The following is a 20,049-nucleotide window of genomic DNA, read 5'->3' on the forward strand; positions in this document are numbered from 1 at the left end:
GGCAGAAGAATTGAGCCATGAGGCCCATCTCATGTGGCTGTTGTTCTTGTGGCTGTGGCCGCTTTGTCTAAGGCAGCTTGAAGGGCTATCCTTGATATTGCCTGGACCTCTGCAATGATTGCTCTAAACCACGTCTTTTTCATCTCTGGTATATTGTCAGTAAAGGTGCTGAACTTTGTATAATGGTTGAAGTCATATTTACTGAGGAGTGCTGCATAATTGGCCACTCTTATTTATAATGAGGCTGAGGTGTAGAACTTTTTGCCAAGCATGTCAAATCTCTTATTATTTCTGTCGGATGGCGTGGAATGGTTTAGCTGTTATTTGTTTTGCTAAGCTGTGTCGACTATCAAAGAGTTTGGAGGAGGATGAGTAAATAAATATTCCGAGCCCTTCATGGGACAGAATACTTGCAGTCTGCCTTTTTGCAGATGGGAGGGATTGAGGCAGGGATTTTCCAAAAGATTTTGGCAGGTTCCATGATGGCTGAGTTAATAGGCAAGGCGATTTTTCAAGGCGGCACAGCCTACAGGAGGTTTGTAAGCTCATGTTGTATATCCTGCACATCCTGCATCGCAATGCTTAGTTCAGCTGAAACTCTCTTAAAAATTCCCTGGAAAGGGGTGAAGTCTTCAGTGGTTGCCAAAGGCAGTGGTATGATAGCCTCACCTGTCACAGATGGTGAGTTTGTTTCTAATAAAGCATACGGACCTAAATTGGTGGACTGCTGTTCATCGATTTCCTTCTGTTCCCTCTGTATTAGAGGGGATTGGGATAGGGGAGAAAGTGCTTTTATAGTGTGCTTGTCTTATATGGCCTCATTTTGTGATGTTGAGGCGATGGTCTCCAACATTGCCATTGTGGTGGATAAGGCACGTGGGTGGTATCCCTGGCTATGGAGCCTAGGGGGCCATGCCCATGTTGGTAGAACGGCATGGAACAAAAATTGGCATGGAACAAAAGTCCTGATGTTTCTGTGCATGGTGACAGCTGGAGTGAGAAAAACCTTGGCTCCTCGTCGTCACTTGATAAAGTAGGTGATGACGAGTATTTGTATGGTGCTGAGTAAGATCGTTTGTCAGTGCTTAAAAATGGCGAGTTAAAGTTGAGGAGACCACAAGCTCTCTGATGTCAGTAGCTAATGGTAGGAGTGAAAGGCACCAAGGCTAATGAAGTTGCAAGCATCGCCAGCACCTGTGGTATTCCAGGCACAGAGCATGCAGCGTCAGAAGTTGCTGTGGTCAGCAAAGGTGGGTGGTGCCAATAGGCTGCCCTGTCAGTTGTTGCGATGCCATGGTAACCACTCTCAGCACCGTGATCTCAGGCAGTGCGCTGTGCAGCGCTGTACTTGGTGCTGAGTTCCGAGGCAGGCACTGAATGGCCTGTAGCCTCCGTACCAGCACCACGTGAGGCAAGTGTGTGGGGAGCTTGGTCAGCACCAGAGGTGCCTGGGTTTTTGTATGTGCTGAGATGTGATTTCTTTGCTTTTGTCACCTGCCTCAGTCAAACGCCGTTTAGGCGAGTGCAGAACCTGTTGCTGAGAGGTAGCACGTTTCTTCGGGGATTTCTTTGGTTTGTCCCCTTTATCATTGGCAATCTGCTGAGAGCCCGGGTCTGAGGAAGGGTGTTTGCCCTTCTCAATCATGAGCATTATTAAATGGAGGTCTCTTGTCTCTCCACATTTGTGCCTTAAGTTCAGCGTAGTGTGAGCAGTCCCTTTTGATCATGGGGGTTCCCAAGGCACTTGACGCATTCTGCATGGCCAACTGAGGCTGGCATTGCGTCACTGCAGTCGGTGTAACATTTGAACCCCGGCAAGCCCACCATTCCAGGTGATCTTAAACAGCGGGAGAACCATCTTGGGGCGGACAGCTTTTTTTTTTCCCTTGAACAACTTGACGAACAACTAAGGAGAAGAACTTGGAGTTAACTAATCTAGGTACAAAGAACTATTGAGGAATGAAGAGAGCTGCGGAGGTCCGTCTTGAGCTGGGGACGGTATGAAGGAAGTGAAAAGAGGGTGGCCGCACATGCACGGTAGTGCCGGACAGCGCCACACAGCCCCAATGCACTTCTAGGAAGATAACAATGCACTGCTGGGACATACTGACACCTGCTGTGGGGAACCCCCAGAGATGTCTCTCGAAGAGCTACTGCTTTTTTCCTTCCCCCATTGTAGGAAACTTTCCCACACCAATCAGCAATTACTTGTGCATGCATGGGTCTAAACCTGCACATTTGCAGTAGATGCACCCTTGGATACTTTCTTACCCTTAGGAGTGAGATATTGGCTTGGAAAAAGGTGGAAGAATTTACAGCGTTGTCCCTATTTGCCTTCACTGACCCCTGAAAACATCACCTATCACAATTGCCCCATCTTGAACACCCACCCTCAACTTGGGCTGTACTCACTGTTTCCCAAAGTCATTAAGAAAGCGAGTGGTATGTTACAAGGGGTATATTTTGCTGTAATGGTGCTGACTTCTGTATATGAACTAACGAATAATCATGTTTCTCTATATTGTTTTTTCTCTTCTGAAGACATACCATTCAGAGGCCCTCCCCCACACCAATGGAACCTGCACCCTCATGCAGCCCATCAGGGTTCTATATATGTGTCCCGCAAGACATTTTGTTTACCACTGCCCAAGCAGCAGGGTTGCCAGATTCCACTGGTTTCCATCTACCTAGCTATTTTCCAGTGGTATTACTTAAGTGACATGCATGTAAAGCAAGGTCACACGAAGTGAGGTTCATGCTAACTGCATATAACATTGACTGGGAGATCCAGGCACTCCCTGCGCAGCCAAAGCGCTACCATAGTTCAATCAGTACACCCCGCAAATTATAGGTACCCAAGCACAATTAGCAAAACTACCTTATCACAGGAGGCCATCTTGGTTACAACAATCTTATGGCCCATTGAAATGAAGAGGGACACTATTGTGGCTCACTTACTAACCTAGGTTTCCCATCACTACCTTTCACACTGGTACAGTGCTTTTGACAGATAAAGGAAGTGAGTGAAGTAGAGCAGGAAAAACATTTTCCAAATGGCACTCCAATCCTCTGAGGTCAAAAAAAGTGAATGCGGGGAGTAGAGAGAAAAAGAAAGGCAGGAGAGTGAGAAGCACATTCTAGAGACCAGGTGTAGATGATAAAAGATGTTCTAGTCCATGAACCCCCAACAGTCAGAAGAGATGCCTATTTTCACCGCACCTAATACTAGGGATCTTAAAATGAGATTAATTTACTAATCAAGTAGCCAAAAGATTTTTATTGATTACTCAAGTAGTCAATAGGGGAAGGCGGCCTGCCCCCAGCCCTGGTTTCTACTGCATTTTAAATTGCAGAGCTGCAGCGGGGTTTGGTCCCAGACCTGCCACAAAGCAGCGATGGCCAGCACAGGCCGCAGTGGACAGGGGCTGCTGTTGGTACAGCCTCTGCCATGGACAGCAGGGCTTGGTCCCGGAACTGCCACAAAGCAGCCTCTGCCAGCAGCCAGCCTGGACTGCTGCTGACAGGGGCTGCTGCTGGAGCAGCCTCTGCCCACAGCGAGCCTGGGCCCACCAGTGAGCCTAGGCCCGCATCGTGGCAGGCTCAACTGTCTACCACCCCACTGCTGCCTGATAGAGGCGGCAGTGCAGAGGAGGGGTCAGGTGGTACCGCAGAGCCAGTGCTTTTAAGCCAGCTCCCCCAGCAGTGGCCCCTATTTCCCCCTGCCCTCCACCCCGCCCCCCCCCACCTTGCTGCCTCTGCCTACTCGCTTACATCTCTACCCAATTCAGAACTGTATTCCATGACTTCTTCAAACTCCTCCCACATAATCCTTGCAATTTCCTGGAATATCTTGGTACTCCGTTTACTCCACCCAGGCATAATTCCAGATACCCAAAATGATAACTCAGTCTTCACTGCCCTTCACTGTTTTCTTCCTTCCGACCAGGCCTTTCGCGTGTGTTAATTGGTGTTTAATAAAAACAAACTCTCTGAAAGAGAACTACTTTGTGTTCTACATATAGTGATTGCTGGTAGCAATACATAGCTGTAGTTTAATCACTTTCTTAGTACAAATCCTGCAAATTCCCACAATTTTTAGGCAAAACACGATAACTGAAGTTAATAAAGCATGAGAGGGGTTTTGAGAATATTTTTATAATGAGCACCAGTAATGTATATTTTTATACTACAATCTGATTCTAACAGCCCCTCCTCTCACTCATTATGCCCTTCTAATAGCCACGACATCTGGTTGCTCAAAATCAGCAGCTAGGCAATCTGCCTCAGCGAGCCATTCTAGGAGAAACATTTCACCCTTAGCCTCACAAATATATGCAGCAGGGATGACCAAGGCAATGTTTTCCTCCTTTAGGTCTAAACTGCCATAAAGACAGTGCCAGAATGCTTTTAATCTGCCAAAGGCACATTCCACAGTCATTCTGCATCTGGTCAGCCTATTGTGGAAGTACTCCCATTTTCCTGTGTAAGGCTTCATCAGCCATGGGAATTAAGAGTACGCAGGGCCTCCCAGAGTAACTGCATGCTTTCAACATCCCCTACTAGAATCTTCTGGTGTGGGAAGAAAGTCCCTGCTTCCTGTACAAGCCAGTATTATGGAAGATTGTGTATCATGAACTCTTTTTTTTTTTTTTTTTTTTTTTTTTACAGACCATCCCAAGCTGGTTTCAATGAAATGACTATGATGGTCCACAAGCACCTGCAATAACATAAAAAGGTAACCCTTTCTATTAATGCATGCCATCACAAGAAGGTCTGGAGCCAAAATGGGAATATACATACCAAGTATCATCCCTACATAGTTAGGAAATACCACTGCTGCAAAGCCATCTACTATTCCACACACATTATGAACGGTTTCTGTCCTTCGCAGCAGGATGTGTTATAGACCAGCGGTGTGCAACCTGTGGGTCACAACTTCCTTGGGGGTAACAGCACTTGGATCCGGCCAGCTACCTTTCCTGGCTTCCCAGCTCAGCACCTGACGTACATGCAGCGGAGGTGGGGAGTGGCAGCAGAGCGGCCTTACAGTTAAAGGGACCACCACTTTTTTTGGGGGGCGGCCCCTGTAAGGGTCGCAAATGAAAAAAAGTTGTGCAGCACTGTTATAGACCATGCACATTTGGTGTTAACTGTGCCCTAACAATGGACATACTGACTCCAAACTGATTTGTGATAAAATGCTTGCAGTCTGGAGACACTAGCTTTCACACAGTGATCGTCATACACTTCTCTACTGAGAGAGCAAGCCTTACTTCAGTGTTCTTGCACCACGGTGGTGGGACAAACTCTGCATGCAGTTCTGGGAAGGTTGCTTTCCACAGATGAAAGTTTTGCCGCCACTGTTTGTCATCCCACCACTCAAAGCTTGTTTCCAGAGCCCTAAAGCAATGGCCCACCATGTGCAACTGCTTTGTGAATGCCAAAACTAATCTGATGCTATTTCTTCCCATAGCACCCAGCAGATAAGCAAATCCAATTCCTGTTCAGATTGGGAGCTCACAATGTAATGCACAATTATAAATGTGTTCATAACAATTACCACAAAAGTAGGGAAAATTATGGGACCCATCGTTTAAGACACAGACTGTGGGCTCTCAGTAAACAGGGCAGCTTAAAAATGCCACAAAACACAGTCCGAAGCATGTGGAATGCCAGGGTGGAAATAAACTTCATCAGGGAACACAGAGCCATGATGTGTTGTGATCCACGCCCTCTTCCAACAAGTCCTAACTACAGAAGGCAGCAAGTAACAGAGGCAGATGGCTACTCTCACACACTGCTCTGACCATCATTGATAGAGTACCAAGTGGGGCTGTGCTTTGCCAACACAGAGTGTGGTATAAACATGCACAAGTGATATAATTATGGTGTTTTGACTGTCAGTGTAACTTGCATTGATAAAACGCTGGCCTTATTCTAATAAGATATTAATGTGGAAAAAATTAAAAAATATGGATCATTTTTATTAATCAAAATGTATTAATTAGGGCATATGTAGAGTCAGATCTAGCCTTCACTAGCAATGATCTAATCCAGCCATCTTTATTTACATCTAGAATGTGTTTTGTGAAACAACAATGCTACACCTTTGTCTGAGGAAAAATTATTCAACAATTCTTCCTCCATTCATTCTCTCCTGTTTCTCTACCTCCACATGATCATGGAAGATTTCCTAAAGAAAAGAAACATCTATGTTCAGTGGTTTTAGATGAGCAGTTATTCTTTTTCTTCGCTGATTCACTCCTTTGATGTTCCAGGAAACAATTTATATTATTAGTCATAAGGAGGCCTTGAGTTACACATCTCTATCACACACCTGGACATATCAGTAGTTGGGGCACTGTTTCCCAAATCTAGGAAAGGTATTTCTGGGTTTCCCTTCACTACCCCGGAGATATGAAGTGAAGGTATAAGTATAGAAGATAAGGCACACCAGCAAAGGGAAAAGGTAGGTATAATTTAAGAAAATCTAGGAAAACAGATTGAGAGAATGATGTCACCTGTGCCAAGAACGAACCAAGGATGCCTGAGCCCTGGTGGAGTAAGCTTGGAATCTGAGGTGGAGGGACATGTACCCGCTCATAACAGATGTCTATAAACGCAGTGATCCATTTAAAAATATGCTGCAATGACACTGGCAGGCCTTTAATGCAATCCACACTAGGGTCAAAAAGTTGTGCCAACTTGAGGAAGGGATTGGTATACTCAAAGTAGAAAGCCAGCGCTCTAAGCACATCCAGAGCATGCATGTGACTTTCTTCTGCCATTTTGTGAAGCTTGGGGCAGAATACAAGCAGGAATGTGTCTTGGCCCACATCTCCTTGATCTTCCTTCAAGAGCCTTAACATTTTCTATAGTGTTTTAATGGTCCTTTCCTGTTGCTATGAGATTATATCCCGGTATTCACTGTGTCTTTTAACAAGGATAGCCTATTCTCAGCTTCCTTGTAACTTTGATGTCAAGCTTTGAAAATAAGTTTGATGTTTATTAGTAATATGTTGGCTCTCGATTATGTTTTTCTCAAGATGTCCATTCTCTTGAAATTTGTTTTAGCCAGCCCATAATTTCATCTCTCAAAGCAGTAGACTCTCACTGATCAACCATGTTAGCTGCAAGAGGGCCGTCTGACCACCTCTGGCTTTTTTTAGAATTTTGTGGTGTTAGAAACAGTATCAATCTTCCTATTCTTAATAGTGATAAGACTTTCAAGCACCACACAATTTTTAGTTTGGCATTTAATGAATGTGTCAGGGCACATTTAATAAGCATCTATTGAATGGAAAATTCTAGCATGTTTTGGTTTTCCATCAAAAGTAGAATTAACTGTGTAGCCTGTGAAGAATATTTCTGCTGACCATCTTACCACTTTTGAAAGGACAAGAACTGTGGCTGGTCCAGATGAATATACAGTAACACATAGGGAGTGCATTCCTCTACCATGTCTCCAGAACATCAAACTTGATTAATTTCATGGAACACATATGGGACAGCCTCTATCTAGCTTTTGAGGTAGTATACTGCCCATTAGTATGAGTATTAGAGAGCATTTACCTGTTTAACAGGCAATGTTCAAGCATAGGTGGCAGCTATAGGGTCTAAGTATGGAGGAAATATAATTTATTATTTATGTACATGGTGATTCACAAAAGAAACAGACTCTTTAGCCAGAAAAACATACAAAATAAAGAACAGAGTAAGAAGAGGGGTTGTTTGAAAGCAGTTGCATAAACGGAAGAATGAGATGGGCCACATGGGAAGGTTCATTTTTGAATCTTGGTGGTTAAATGTTTTCAGTTATTAATCATTTTGTACATGTTTAGAGCTTTGTTCTGAGATGCACCTGAGAGGCCGAAAAGCAAGAGCATGGGGGCAACATGAAAAAAGAACAGAAGTGGCTGTGAGAGAAGAATATAAAGTTGGCACCTAGATTAATAAATTGCACTGAACAACAAATAGTGAGGAGCAAAACAAAAAGTAAAGAGGTAAGGAGGATATTAAGTTGGGGAGGGCCCTGAAAATGAGAAGCTTCAATCTGATACCATGGATGTAAAATCCCATTTACACAGTTAACTGGTTAAACACTAATTCATTAAACCATTAAACAGGCCCATCACACCACAGGTGGCTCAGGCTAGGCTGGAGCTGCTGGGGAAGGGGGCTGCTTCAACCAGGCTGGCCCCGCTGCATAGCACTGTGGGCCTATTCCAGCTGGGCTGGGCCCACCAAACCACACTGAACCACAGGCAGGTGGGAAGCTGCTTCAGCCTTCCTGGGTTGCCAGTTAAACAGTGAAATCTCTATTGTAGCAGAATTCTACATCAGTGGTTTTCAAACTATGGGTCTCGACCCAATACTGGGTCATGGAAAGTCAGGCACTGGGTCTCATTGCTGCAGAGGGATCAGGTAACCAGTGGGAGTGCTAAGGTAGGCTACCTGCCTGTTCTGCACTGCAGACTGCACAGAAGGCCAGGCTCCTAGGAAAGATGGAGCTGGTACATGAGAGGAGCCAGTTTAAAAAATTAGTTCCCCATGCAGACTGGCTTCTACCTGCTGCTCCATGTGGTTGCCTCTGATAGAAACAGCAGTGCAGGATGTCAGCAGCCCCTGTCTCCACATATCAGCTCCCACCTGCTCTCCCTCCTCCCCGTCCTGCTAACTTTGATAAAGAGGAAGCAGAGCCGGGAGGGCAGGTGGCTCTGCAGAGCTGGCACATGCAGAGAGCCAGTTTAAAAGCCAGTTTCCCACGTATATCAGCTCCCATCTGCCTCCCTCACCATCAGCACCACTGCCTCTCTATCAGAGGTAGCAAGGGCGGGTGCATGTAGTTGTGTAGATTAACCAGTAAGTCCAGGCTTAGTGGTTAGTTGTTTAAATTACTATACACTAACATCCCTAATATACATTATTTTAAAATTAATTTCACTGCACTGAGGTAGGTAGAATATCAGCGTGTTAAACTATAACAGATTGCTCGTGGCCTCCAAAAGTATTAAGAAAACCAACTACACTCGCAAAACAAAATAATTGCATGTATAAATGCAAAGTAGATATCACTTAATGTTACATGTGCAGTTTTGGGGGCACCATAGAATTCTCTCTCAAACTGTCAGTTCCCAATGAAAATATTTTCTATTAAGAATACTCAAAACGAAATGGCCTAGAAATAGACTATGAAAAATAGTTAGTGGCAGTATTTTCATTCGCCAATCTTGTTTAAAATTAAAAACCTATAGCATAAGTGAAAAGTAAATTATTTTAAGTCTTTCCATTTATAAAAGTTAAGAGTGAAGTAGTAAAGGAAATTTGCTTTTTTAAAACAGTGATATCTAACATTATGGTATACTATGAAAGGGAAAAAAACACTGGGCACATTTAGTCTCTTGCATTACAGAACAGCTGAACTGTACCGCATGGACCCCAAAATGTGGCTGCTTTTTGTCACAACTACGACAAACATAATTCAGCAGCATCCACTAATGATGATGTACTCTCATTCACATTAGAAACACCATTTTACCTGATACATGTGTGTAGAAATTTTGATTTGGGGTGAAACTTTATTTTAAGACTTCAGATTAGAAGACACTGTCCTTTTTTGGTAGAGTCAAATTAGTTCTAGGAAGATCAAAGGTGGCCAAGTGATGGTCCTGGAGTCTGAAGTCTTCTATTTAATCACAGATTAGGTTTCCCACAAGCAGTGCCAGTGTAAGCTTCCTTATACTACCTGCTAATGTTCTTTCACTGTTCTTACAGGAGATCTGGGCTGAAGTGTAGCTCATGCATTAGGCCCATTCAGTCCTTGGCCTCTGCTGAGAATAAACAAAAATGCCAATAGTGATAGATTTTGAGATCTGAAAACTGGTCCACTAGGAATCAAAGAGCTATCAGCTGTTCTACCTATTCCCCTGCTTATGATGTTTAGATAGATACGAACATATTTTAAAAGTATTTCCCTGTAATCTATGTTTCATCAAAGAAGTGGCAATAGAGTCAAAGGGCTTTCTATGACTATATTATGACAACATAAACACACATTCATTAAAATTACTGAATCTGAATTGTTGTATCATTATCAACTATGATTTTTAAACATTTGAATACATAGTTTTAAACACCATTCCAAAACATATAATGAAAGAAGCATACTTTTGAACTCTCCATCCCCAAATGTCAGTGGATAAGCTCCTGGCTTTTCAATCTTGTACATTTCTTCTATAAAAAGGATTTTGCAATCATTTATTACGTCTTCTGGGCCTCTAGGGGGGAAAAAAAGAGCATATTTAACTTTGTTTCTTTGACTTTTGTTGCTATAACTGATAAACCATGGGGAAGAGCTGTAGCTAATGATCAGTGCCAGTTTTTATTTTAAAAATCCATAGAATTTTGGACTTGAAATGCCACAACTGTTACATTCAGCATTGAACAATTTGGTCTAAACTGACAAAAATTTACCACACTGATATAACTTCAAAAAAATTTTACATCAGCACAAGGTTAATTAAATATCATTCCAAAGAGCATTATATTGCAAAATAGCAAAGACAGCAACTGATAGTTCATTCATTGATAATATTTCATTTTCTTTAAGTTGTTTCTCAAACATTAAAATACTGTTTTATCATCTAAAGTTAGCAACAGCAGACTACACTAAATCAAAAGCTAATAATGGCAGACTAGTCAAGATCCAAAACATTAAAGCAGCAGTAAAAATATTATAACAAACCTGAAAGAATCCTTATTGTAGGAATGTAAATCATGATTAATCGACTAAGCAGTTACACATTAAGTTAACCTAATGTTTAACCAGTTAACTGACTAAGAAGGATCCTGAATAGGGAACCACTCTAGCTCTGCTGTAGCAGCCCCCAGACCACGGGGCTGGCAATGATATAATATACTGTTAGCAGTAACAGGAAATGGTGATTTTTAACTTGCAATGATGTGCACTATTGAACTTAAACAGAAAGAAAAATAATACGGTGATTAGTTTAAATTCTGTTTGTAGAAAACTCTTTCCAAATGTTTTCAGCTTCTAAATGTTGAAGTTACTTTTAAATTTTGCTTTAATGGGCTATGTTTAGGGTGTAGGCTGTTTTTGGAATAAATTTGTCTGGAAGAGATCTTATTTCGAAAGAGGGTCCACACACAAAAAGTGCAATGAAATAACAAATTGCTATTTTGTTGTGCTTTTTGTGTGTGGAAACTCTTTCGAAATAAACTGATTGGATGCTCTCTCACATTTAAGGCCACCCAGGACCAGTTCAAGCAGAGACTCATAGACTTTAAGGTCAGAAGGGACCATTATGATCATCTAGTCTGACCCCCTGCACAATGCAGGCCACAGAATCTCACCCATCCCCTCCTAGAATAATCCTCTCACCTATATCTCAGATATTGAAGCCTTCAAATAGTTTGAAGACCCCAACATACAGAGAATCCTCCAGCTGTGATCTGTACCCCATGCTACAGAGGAAGGCAAAAAACCATTAGGTCAGCAGTTGCTTCCAGGTGCTGTTGCATAAGGCTATCTGAGACGTGCTTAAAAGGACCCCCCCGGACAGCTGTTTCTCTGTTTCTTCTGCTTGCTTGCATACCTCTGAGAGACAGCAAAGCATTTTGGACACCACAGCACACTCCTTGACATGGAGCCAGAGCTACCTGCCCTGATCCCACCCAGATCCCACACTGCCATGCTGCAGTTTCTGCAGCAGTTTGTGCAGGCTGCGTTCATGATCCAGCAGGAATGCGACTCCGAGCTCATCATCGAGACCCTGTGCCTGTGTGCAGGAGCAAGGCCCTTGCAACCACATCCCACAGAGGAGAGAAGATTCTGGAGGCTGGACACCAGTTCCGACTGGTGGGACCAGCTGGTGATGAAGCAGTAGGACAACCAGCAGTGGGTCTGTAACTTCCCCATGAGGAAAGCCACCTTCATAGAGCTGTGGGCCTGGCTCGCCCCTGCCCTCCATCGACGGGGTACCCAGATGCGACCCACCATCCACCTGGAGAAGCGGGTCACCATTGCTGTCTGGAAGCTCGCCACCCCAGACAGTTACCAGTCTGTGGGCAACCAGTTCAGCGTGGGAAAGCCCACCATCGAGGCCCTCCTCATGGAGATAAGGTGCTCTTGGGCTGCAGTCCTTGAAGGGGGTAGGGAGTACTGGAAAGGGGACCCTAGGGAAAAAGGGAGAAGCCCCTTCCCTGGGAGGTTCTGCAGTCCAGCCCTCACACAGCCCTGCATGGGTTGCTTCCTAGGGGGTGGCTCCCGGGATATTTGTGGGAGAAGGGGACCTCACAAGGGCTCAGGCACTCCCTCTGATTCTCTGTTTTGTGTATTTGATTTCTCCTTATGCAGGTAGTGACGGCCATCAACACCATCCTGCTGTGCAAAGTCATCCGCCTGGAAGACCTGGACCCATCATGGCTGGATTCGCCACCCTGAGCTTCCCTAACTGCGAGGAAGCCATAGATAGAGCCCATGTCCCCATCTGGGTCCCAGAACACTCAATAAAAACAGTTTTGTGTTAACAAAAATACAAAGGTTTTTTGATAATAAAAGTAACTGGGGAGGAGGGGGGCTGAGAACCTGGGGAGGGGAAAGAAGGAGGGGGGCTTAGAGCTGAGGCTGAGAGTGGGGTGTGGTACAGCTGGAAGTTCCACCTCAGGTACAGAGACCATGGGGACCTCGCAGGTGGGGAGGGTGGGAGGGACAGGGCCAACAGGGGGATAGGCAGGAGGGGGGCTGGAGCGGGGGCAGGCATGGCAGGGAAGCGGGGACAGGAGCAGACTCAGGAACTGGGTATGCCATCATCTCAGTCCACACGTTGCGGCCCTGCTGCACCATCTCAGTCCACATTTGGGTCCACCATTGGTCGTCATCCTGGAAACTTCATGGCCACGTGCTCCCTCAAAGTCCTCCTAGACTCTTTGGTATCTGCGAGCAGCTCCCCCAGGGTTGGGTGGCTTGCTTGCTTGCGGGTGATCGCCCTTCAGGCACAGCTGGTCTGGCTGTGAAGAATGAAGAGGGAGTGATGGTCAGTTATCTATGCAGACAGACACTGTCCCCGAAGCCTTGCCCTCCTCGGTGAGCTGCGAGCAACAGCCCTCGGGGCACAGGACAGTGATGTCCCGGAAGCAAAGCCATGTGTGGCCTACACAGTGGGCCCAGAGGACTATGCTTTTGCCCTCTCCCCAACACACAGACAGACAAGAAGGCAAAGGAAGTTTCTGGTCACACTAGGATCCCATGGGCAGGAGAGGGACTTGCAGCAGCCTGGCCTACCAACCTGACCACACACACCTATGCCTAGCAGCGCTGTCCCCAGGAGCGGGTGGTGCCTTGAGCATTCAGGCCTGCCTGTGTGCGGCACTCCTCATTCTGTATGCTAGAGGTTGTGCACCCTTGTCCCCAGCCTCCTTCCAGTGGTGGCTAATGCTGGGAGGGCGACTCCTCCCCCCCAAGGGGTCAGATGTATGTGTGGCCTCCCCAGACACTGAGCAGGAGCCTGGGGGTGTTCTAGGGCTACCTCCTGGGGCTGTGTGGCGCAGACTGGTGCTGCATGTGCATCCACGTGCACGGACTGCAATGCGAGGGTCAGGCTGACATGGCTGAGCAACGATTGCACCCCTGCCCATCAGCGCCCACTTCCCTGCGAATGTAAAAAACAAAGAGCACTCACCAGCCTTGGAGACATCCAGGCCCTGGGATACCAGCTCCAGGACTAAGGTGACACTGCTGGCCATCTCTTCCCTCCTCCTCCTCCTCAGCTCGGAGCCTCAGATGAGACACAATAGGCGTTTCCAGCCCCGAGTCCATGCCCAGGGGTGGGGAAAGGGCTGCCCCATCCCCCCAGAATGCAGCGGAGCTCATTAAAGTAGGGACAGGAGTGGTGTTCTGTCCCTGAATCAGAGCTGCATTCCCTGGCCCTCATGTAGCCCCGCCAGAGCTCCTTCACCTTGCTCCTGACCTGCTCTAGACTCATGAGATGGTGGCCCCCCCCATGGCTAAGGATGTGGCCATCCGACCATAGATATTGGCATTGCACCGTCTGGAACAGAGATCCTGCAGGGTCTCCTCTTCGCCCCAGACCTCCAGGCCCCAGACCTCCAGGAGGGCAAGGATCTCCACCCTACGCCAGGATGGCACTTGTCTTTTTGTACCACAGGCAGGCTCCTGGGAGCTCTGTGCATGCTCCCTAGGATAGGCAGGGGGCTCTTGGGGAGCTTGAGGCTGGGCAATGGGTGCCGAGGATTGCGGCAGCGAGTCGCGCAAGGAGGTGCACCTCCCAGGGCTGGATTCCTGCCACAAGCCTTGTCCCAGGTGCCTGCAGCTTTAAGAGCTGCCAGGAGACAGGAACTACAGAGTTGTGATGAGTGTGGATAGAGTGGCCAGTAAGGCCACCGTGTTATTTCCTGGGGGGCTTTTTTTTTTTTTTTGGACAGAACTCTTTTCTACATCCACACGCCTTTTTCCGAAAAAGCTTTTTCGGAAAAAGCGTTATTCCTTGTAGAAAGAAGTTCACCACTGTCGCAAAAAGTCCGCCATTTTTTCAACTTTGTCGAAAGAATGCAATTGCAGTGCGGACCCAAGAATTGGTTTTCCGGAATAACGGCCATTTTTCCAGAAAAACGCTGCAGTGTAGATGTACGCAGGCTGATTTTCTCGGGCTGCTAAATGCTTCAGACAGCTAAGGCCCCAAATCCAACAAGAACACATACAATATGTAATTTTACACATTTTTACACCCTTGATGTCAATAGAACTTGGACAGCTTTACAATGCACAAATGGTTTACAGCTTTACAATGGTGCGTAATTAGAACAAAATACTCATGTTAAGTGAGGTGATGGAGGGCATTAATTAGTAACAAAGATTTTAATCTTACAGCCTATACTCTACATAATTTTTCTCAGCATTCCAAACTGATTTTAACCGCAAAGGGTGACTGACAGAAAACTTAAGTCCCTCTCTATGCCAAGATAACTTTACAGCTGTTATTTGTGGCTCTCTCTTGCCACTTTCAGTTTCACAATATAAAACTAAATTAGGAATGGTTCATAGTCCCACTGACTTCAGTGGGCTATGTCTATTAAGTGATTAGAGGAACATACAGTTAAACCCAACAAAGGAATTTAGTTTCCAAATTTATTTTATTTCTCATTATTAAGGACATCCACTGATCTGGACATGACTTTATATTTTAGACCGGCTCATTCCAACAGTGTGGAGGAAATGTCCCTACTCTCAATTTAAACTCCCTCTGCTGGACTGCTGCAGCACCATACTCTGATTCCATCAAGTCAAAACTAAATAACCTGGTAGAAAAAGGTTAAACCACTGTAGACAGGATTATTAGAAATAAAAGAACACCACATTTCAGTCAAGAACATCGTGGTATGCATAGGGAAAGTCTATTCATATATGAGAAGCCCCTTACCATGAAATGAAACTAATTTCTCTCACCCACTAGCTAGACATTAATGATAGGAATGATCTCTTACTACATTTACTTCCAATAGAGCAAAAGAAATGAATACAAAATGACATTTTGGAATTCAAAATGGACAATATACGTACTCATAATTTTAGGTAGTTTTATTTTTTATTTGCTTGTGTGGTTTATCTTGAATGAAGCCAAAAAACCAACACACAGCAAAGTAGAAAAAAGATTATTATTATTATAGTGTTTATGAAAGACACTGCAAAAGTGCCAAAATGTAAAGATTTATAGTTCTCTGTCCAAACGTCAGAAGGACTTTTTGCAGACCAACTGTCATGTTTCCAGTAGGCATCATAGAGGCTGTTTTGCATGTTTGGTATATATTCAATCGGAGCCAAAACAGAGACCAAGTATTGAGACCTTGAAGTGGTGTTTTAAACCTCTTCTGAAGACAAACAATAACATATGACTCTCCTACTCAGAATAGATAGATTTTAAAGCCATTTCATACCAAAAAAAAGGAGACATTGCTTTTCTTATTGATGGTTGAGTTTAAGGTGGGGAGCCCACGCAGGCACTCCAGCCTCACCCCTCCCCCTCAGGTTCAAGCACCAATGCCAACTTGGGGTGGGGGAGAGGCCTAATCATGGGATCCAACTTGCAGGGAAGAAGCAGAGCCAAAAGTGGCTCCATGCGCTGCTGCTACACCTCAGATGCTGCCTGAAGGCTTTCCCTGCTGCTCCCATTGGCCAGAATCCAACCAGACATCTTACTCCCAGACGACTCCTCCCACCCAGATCTTGCACCCCTATCCCATCCCACTCGATGGCAGCCCCGTCCTGCACACTGAACCCCTCATTTTTGGCTCTACCCCAGAGCCAAAGAGGGTCTACAAAATCTACTAACCCTGGAATCTCAGAAGAATTAATCAAGTCTATGGGAAGCCCTGAACCTCAGTTCTCCCGGTCTCCCCTCCCCCCACCCTATGAGGCTGGTGTGCCAGGGGAATGAGGCGTCTCAGCTGGAGGCTACATCAGTGAGGGTTAAGGGTAGGTTTTGTTTTTGTTTGGGGTTTTTTTTTACGTTTAACATGTGTGGTCCCTGATTGAGTCTTCTGTGGGTTCGTGGCCCCAAAAGTTCCCCAACACTGCCATAAATACAGACAATGTTGAAAACTTTTGCATTAGACATAAATTAATATTTTAATGTATTTAAATTAAGTTTGGTAAACTAACATGAGAAAGTGAAAGCGCTTAATCTGTTTAATAATTTCAATTAATATTTCCTTTCTTACTGGTTAAATTAAACTGTTTTCCCTAGCTGAAGCACTAGCAAAATGGCTAGGGCATAATTATATAATTAACAATGAGTTTCCATTAGCAGTTAGTGGTCCGTGGAAAGGTTTGCATTGACACAGGTGGGCCATGGGCCAAAAATTTGAGAACCATTGGTTTTGGGGGGGGAAAAGGGATAAAAAAACCATGGATTTAATCCAAAGTTGTCTTTGTTGGCTTTGAACAAGATCAGGAAAAGGATTCAGTACTATCTTTTTCAAGGAAGAACTGAGAACTTTAATTGAAAAAACTTTCATTTCAATAACTCTTCTGGCTGAAAGTAATTGCTATGAGCAGCAAACATGGAGAGACTTCCAGTTACGAACTTAAAAGCGGATTTTGTATAGTTCTGCTGACCCAGACTGAAAGTGCCACAGCAAAGGTCTCACTCCAGAAGTAACTGTAGCAGAGCTCCAATTCTGTGCCTCCTCAGAAGCTCTCCATGCATACGGAACAACTTTTGACATGCAGCTTAGCCCATTTACACATCATCATAATTCAGTACAACAATAAGAGAACCAGCTCAGTGGGTAGCCATTTGGAAAAGAAATAATGGTATCTGGAGGCTGATTCCCTTGGAGGGAGAAAGATTTTTCTCATTGATGCCCTCAATTTTATTTTTGTAATGTACAGGCAGTCCCCAACTTACGTCGGATCCGCACTTACGTCGGATCCGCACTTACGAACGGAGCTTTCTCGCCCCGGAAGTCGGGGCGAGAAAGCCCCGTTCGTAAGCTGCTCCGGTGCCCCTGGTCTGCTGGAGACCGTCTCCAGCAGACCAGGGGCACCAGGCGGGTTCCCGCGCTTCTGAGGCTTTGCCAGAGCAAAGCCTCGGAAGCGCGGGAACCGCTGCTGCTGCCACTTGGGTGCCGGTGCCTGTGGTCTGCTGGGGACCGTCCCCAGCAGACCACAGGCACCGGGACCCAAGCGGCAGCAGCGGGCGGGTTCCTGCGCTTCTGAGGCTGTGCCAGAGCAAAGCCTCAGAAGCGCGGGAACCCCCGCTGCTGCCGCATGAGACCCGGTGCCTGTGGTCTGCTGGGGACGGTCCCCAGCAGACCACAGGCACCCGGACTGAAGCCGCAGCCGCGGGGGGGTCCCGCGCCTCTGAGGCTTTGCTCTGGCAAAGCCTCAGAGTCGCGGGACCCCCCCGCGGCTGCAGCTTCAGTCCGGGTGCCTGTGGTCTGCTGGGGACCGTCCCCAGCAGACCACAGGCATCCAGACTGGAGCGGCAGCAGCGACGGTTCCCCGCGCCTCTGAGGCTTTGCTCTGGCAAAGCCTCAGAGGCGCGGGACCCCCCGCGGCTGCGGCTTCAGTCCGGGTGCCTGTGGTCTGCTGGGGACGGTCCCCAGCAGACCACAGGCACCCTGACTGAAGCCGCAGCCGCGGGGGGTCCCGCGCCTCAGAGGCTTTGCCAGAGCAAAGCCTCAGAGGCGCGGCACCCCGCTGCCGCTGCGGCTCTGCTCCCCGTGTCCCTGGTCTGCTGGCGGGGGGGGCGCAGCTAGTGTGCTCCCCGCCCCCCCCAGCAGACCAGGCTTTTGTTTTGGACTCTGGGGCAGAGCAGCTGGGGCGCTGCCGATTGGTCCTGCAGCGCCCGTGGGCACTACTGGACCAACCCGGCAGCACCCCAGCTGCTCTGCCCCAGGTCCTGATTCAGCCGCTGCTGGTCAGTTTCAGCAGCGGCTGAATCAGGACGTCTGGGGCAGAGCAGATGGGGTGCTGCTGGGTTGGTCCAGTAGCACCCCAGCTGCTCTGCCCCAGGCGTCCCCAAGTCAGCGTCTGCTGAAACTGACCAGCGCTGACTACAGGAAGCCCCAGGCAGAGTTGCTCTGCCCCGGGCATCCTGGAATCAGCTGCTGATCAGTTTCAGCAGCAGCTGACTTGGGGACGCCTGGGGTTCTTAAGTTGATTCTGTATGTAAGTCAGAACTGGCGGTCAGTTTCAGCAGTGTCTGAATCTGGACGCCAGTTCCGACTTACATACAGATTCAACTTAAGAACAAACCTACAGTCCCTATCTTGTACGTAACCCGGGGACTGCCTGTATTCAGATTTAAAATATAACATTTTTCAAGATTTTAGATGACCTAGTAAGCCATTAGAAATAGAATAATTACAAGGAAATCTTAGCAGAATCCATGTAATCATTTCAGCAGGAACTCAGCCACATAACTTTTTCCCCATCATCACTCTTACCAGAAGCATACTCCCAGCCCTCTCAAATCATACACATATACACAAACACGTATGTGCACATACAGACACACACAGAGTCTGCTGCATGCAAATTAAGGTCACTAAAAATCAGACTATTACAGACCAGGAGGAGAGCAAGTTCCACAGTCTTCAGAGAGAATCCCTTTTATAATGAGGGGATGCAGCTCAGGTGCCCCTGCTGACTGTAGTTGTGGCAATATGGCAGGTGACCCCCGAGGTAAAAGGTAAAGATAGAGCTACAATGGATGAGTAGGTAGCACTGAACTGATGATCTACTTGCATTACCAGAGGCAGAACCTTTGGCCCAAGGGTGAAAGTGGTTTGACCCAAGCCCCAGTGAGTTCATGGAAGCATCTGGTCTACCTACAGGAACAAAAACAAAGCCCAGATTTCTCAGACTGAGGTTTGCAATTAGGTTCCTCAAAGTAGAAACAGGGTCCTAACATGTAGTAGAAAGAGTATATCTATGACAGTGAATGTGACTATGTATTATTAAATGGGATAGATGGGCTCCTAGTGGATGGGAGAAAGAAGAGGAGGTTGTCTAAAAAGCCCAATAAACACTATCCTCCTATTAGAATACTAGCCAATTAGCCCGTCATGAGACGAGATTTTCAGGTCTCTCCTCCACGTCTGTCTTCTCTCCTGAGCCTCCGGGCTCTCGTTCAATCTTCCTCTCTCTCCTCCTCCTGCCTCCCACTCTCTCTCTCTCTCTCTCTCTCGCAGCTCTCCTCTACCTTCTGCCTCTCACGCTCGCTTTCTCTTCTCTTCCTCCTCCTGCCTCTCACTCTCTCCCTTCTCCTCTGTGTCCATCGGGGATGCACGCTCATCCAGGCTCCGCCCCCAGGGCTCATATATCACTGCCTCGCCCCCCTTCACCTCCCGCTGTGGCGCTCGGATGAGTTCTGCACCGCACAGCTGGGCCGCCACGGGGGAGCAAGCAGCCGTTTGGGCTCCCCCGCAGTGGCCCAGCTGAGCAGCGCAGAACTCAGCGGAGCACCACAGCGGGAGGCGAAGGGGGGGGGGGGTGAGGCAGTGACG

At 46.6% G+C, this 20,049-nt stretch overlaps 1 protein-coding gene across 1 annotated transcript in view; it reads right to left on the bottom strand.

The window, feature by feature from the left end:
- Positions 1–20,049, bottom strand: part of UHRF2 (ubiquitin like with PHD and ring finger domains 2) — a 145,609-nt gene that overhangs the window by 52,803 nt on the left and 72,757 nt on the right. The window contains exon 5 of the mRNA XM_075931614.1: positions 10,168–10,277. Within this exon, the coding sequence (XP_075787729.1) occupies positions 10,168–10,277 (110 nt within the window). The remainder of the gene's footprint in view (positions 1–10,167; positions 10,278–20,049) is intronic.

This window comes from Pelodiscus sinensis, chromosome 6, assembly GCF_049634645.1.
Source record: "Pelodiscus sinensis isolate JC-2024 chromosome 6, ASM4963464v1, whole genome shotgun sequence".
NCBI classification, from domain to species: Eukaryota; Metazoa; Chordata; order Testudines; family Trionychidae; genus Pelodiscus; species Pelodiscus sinensis.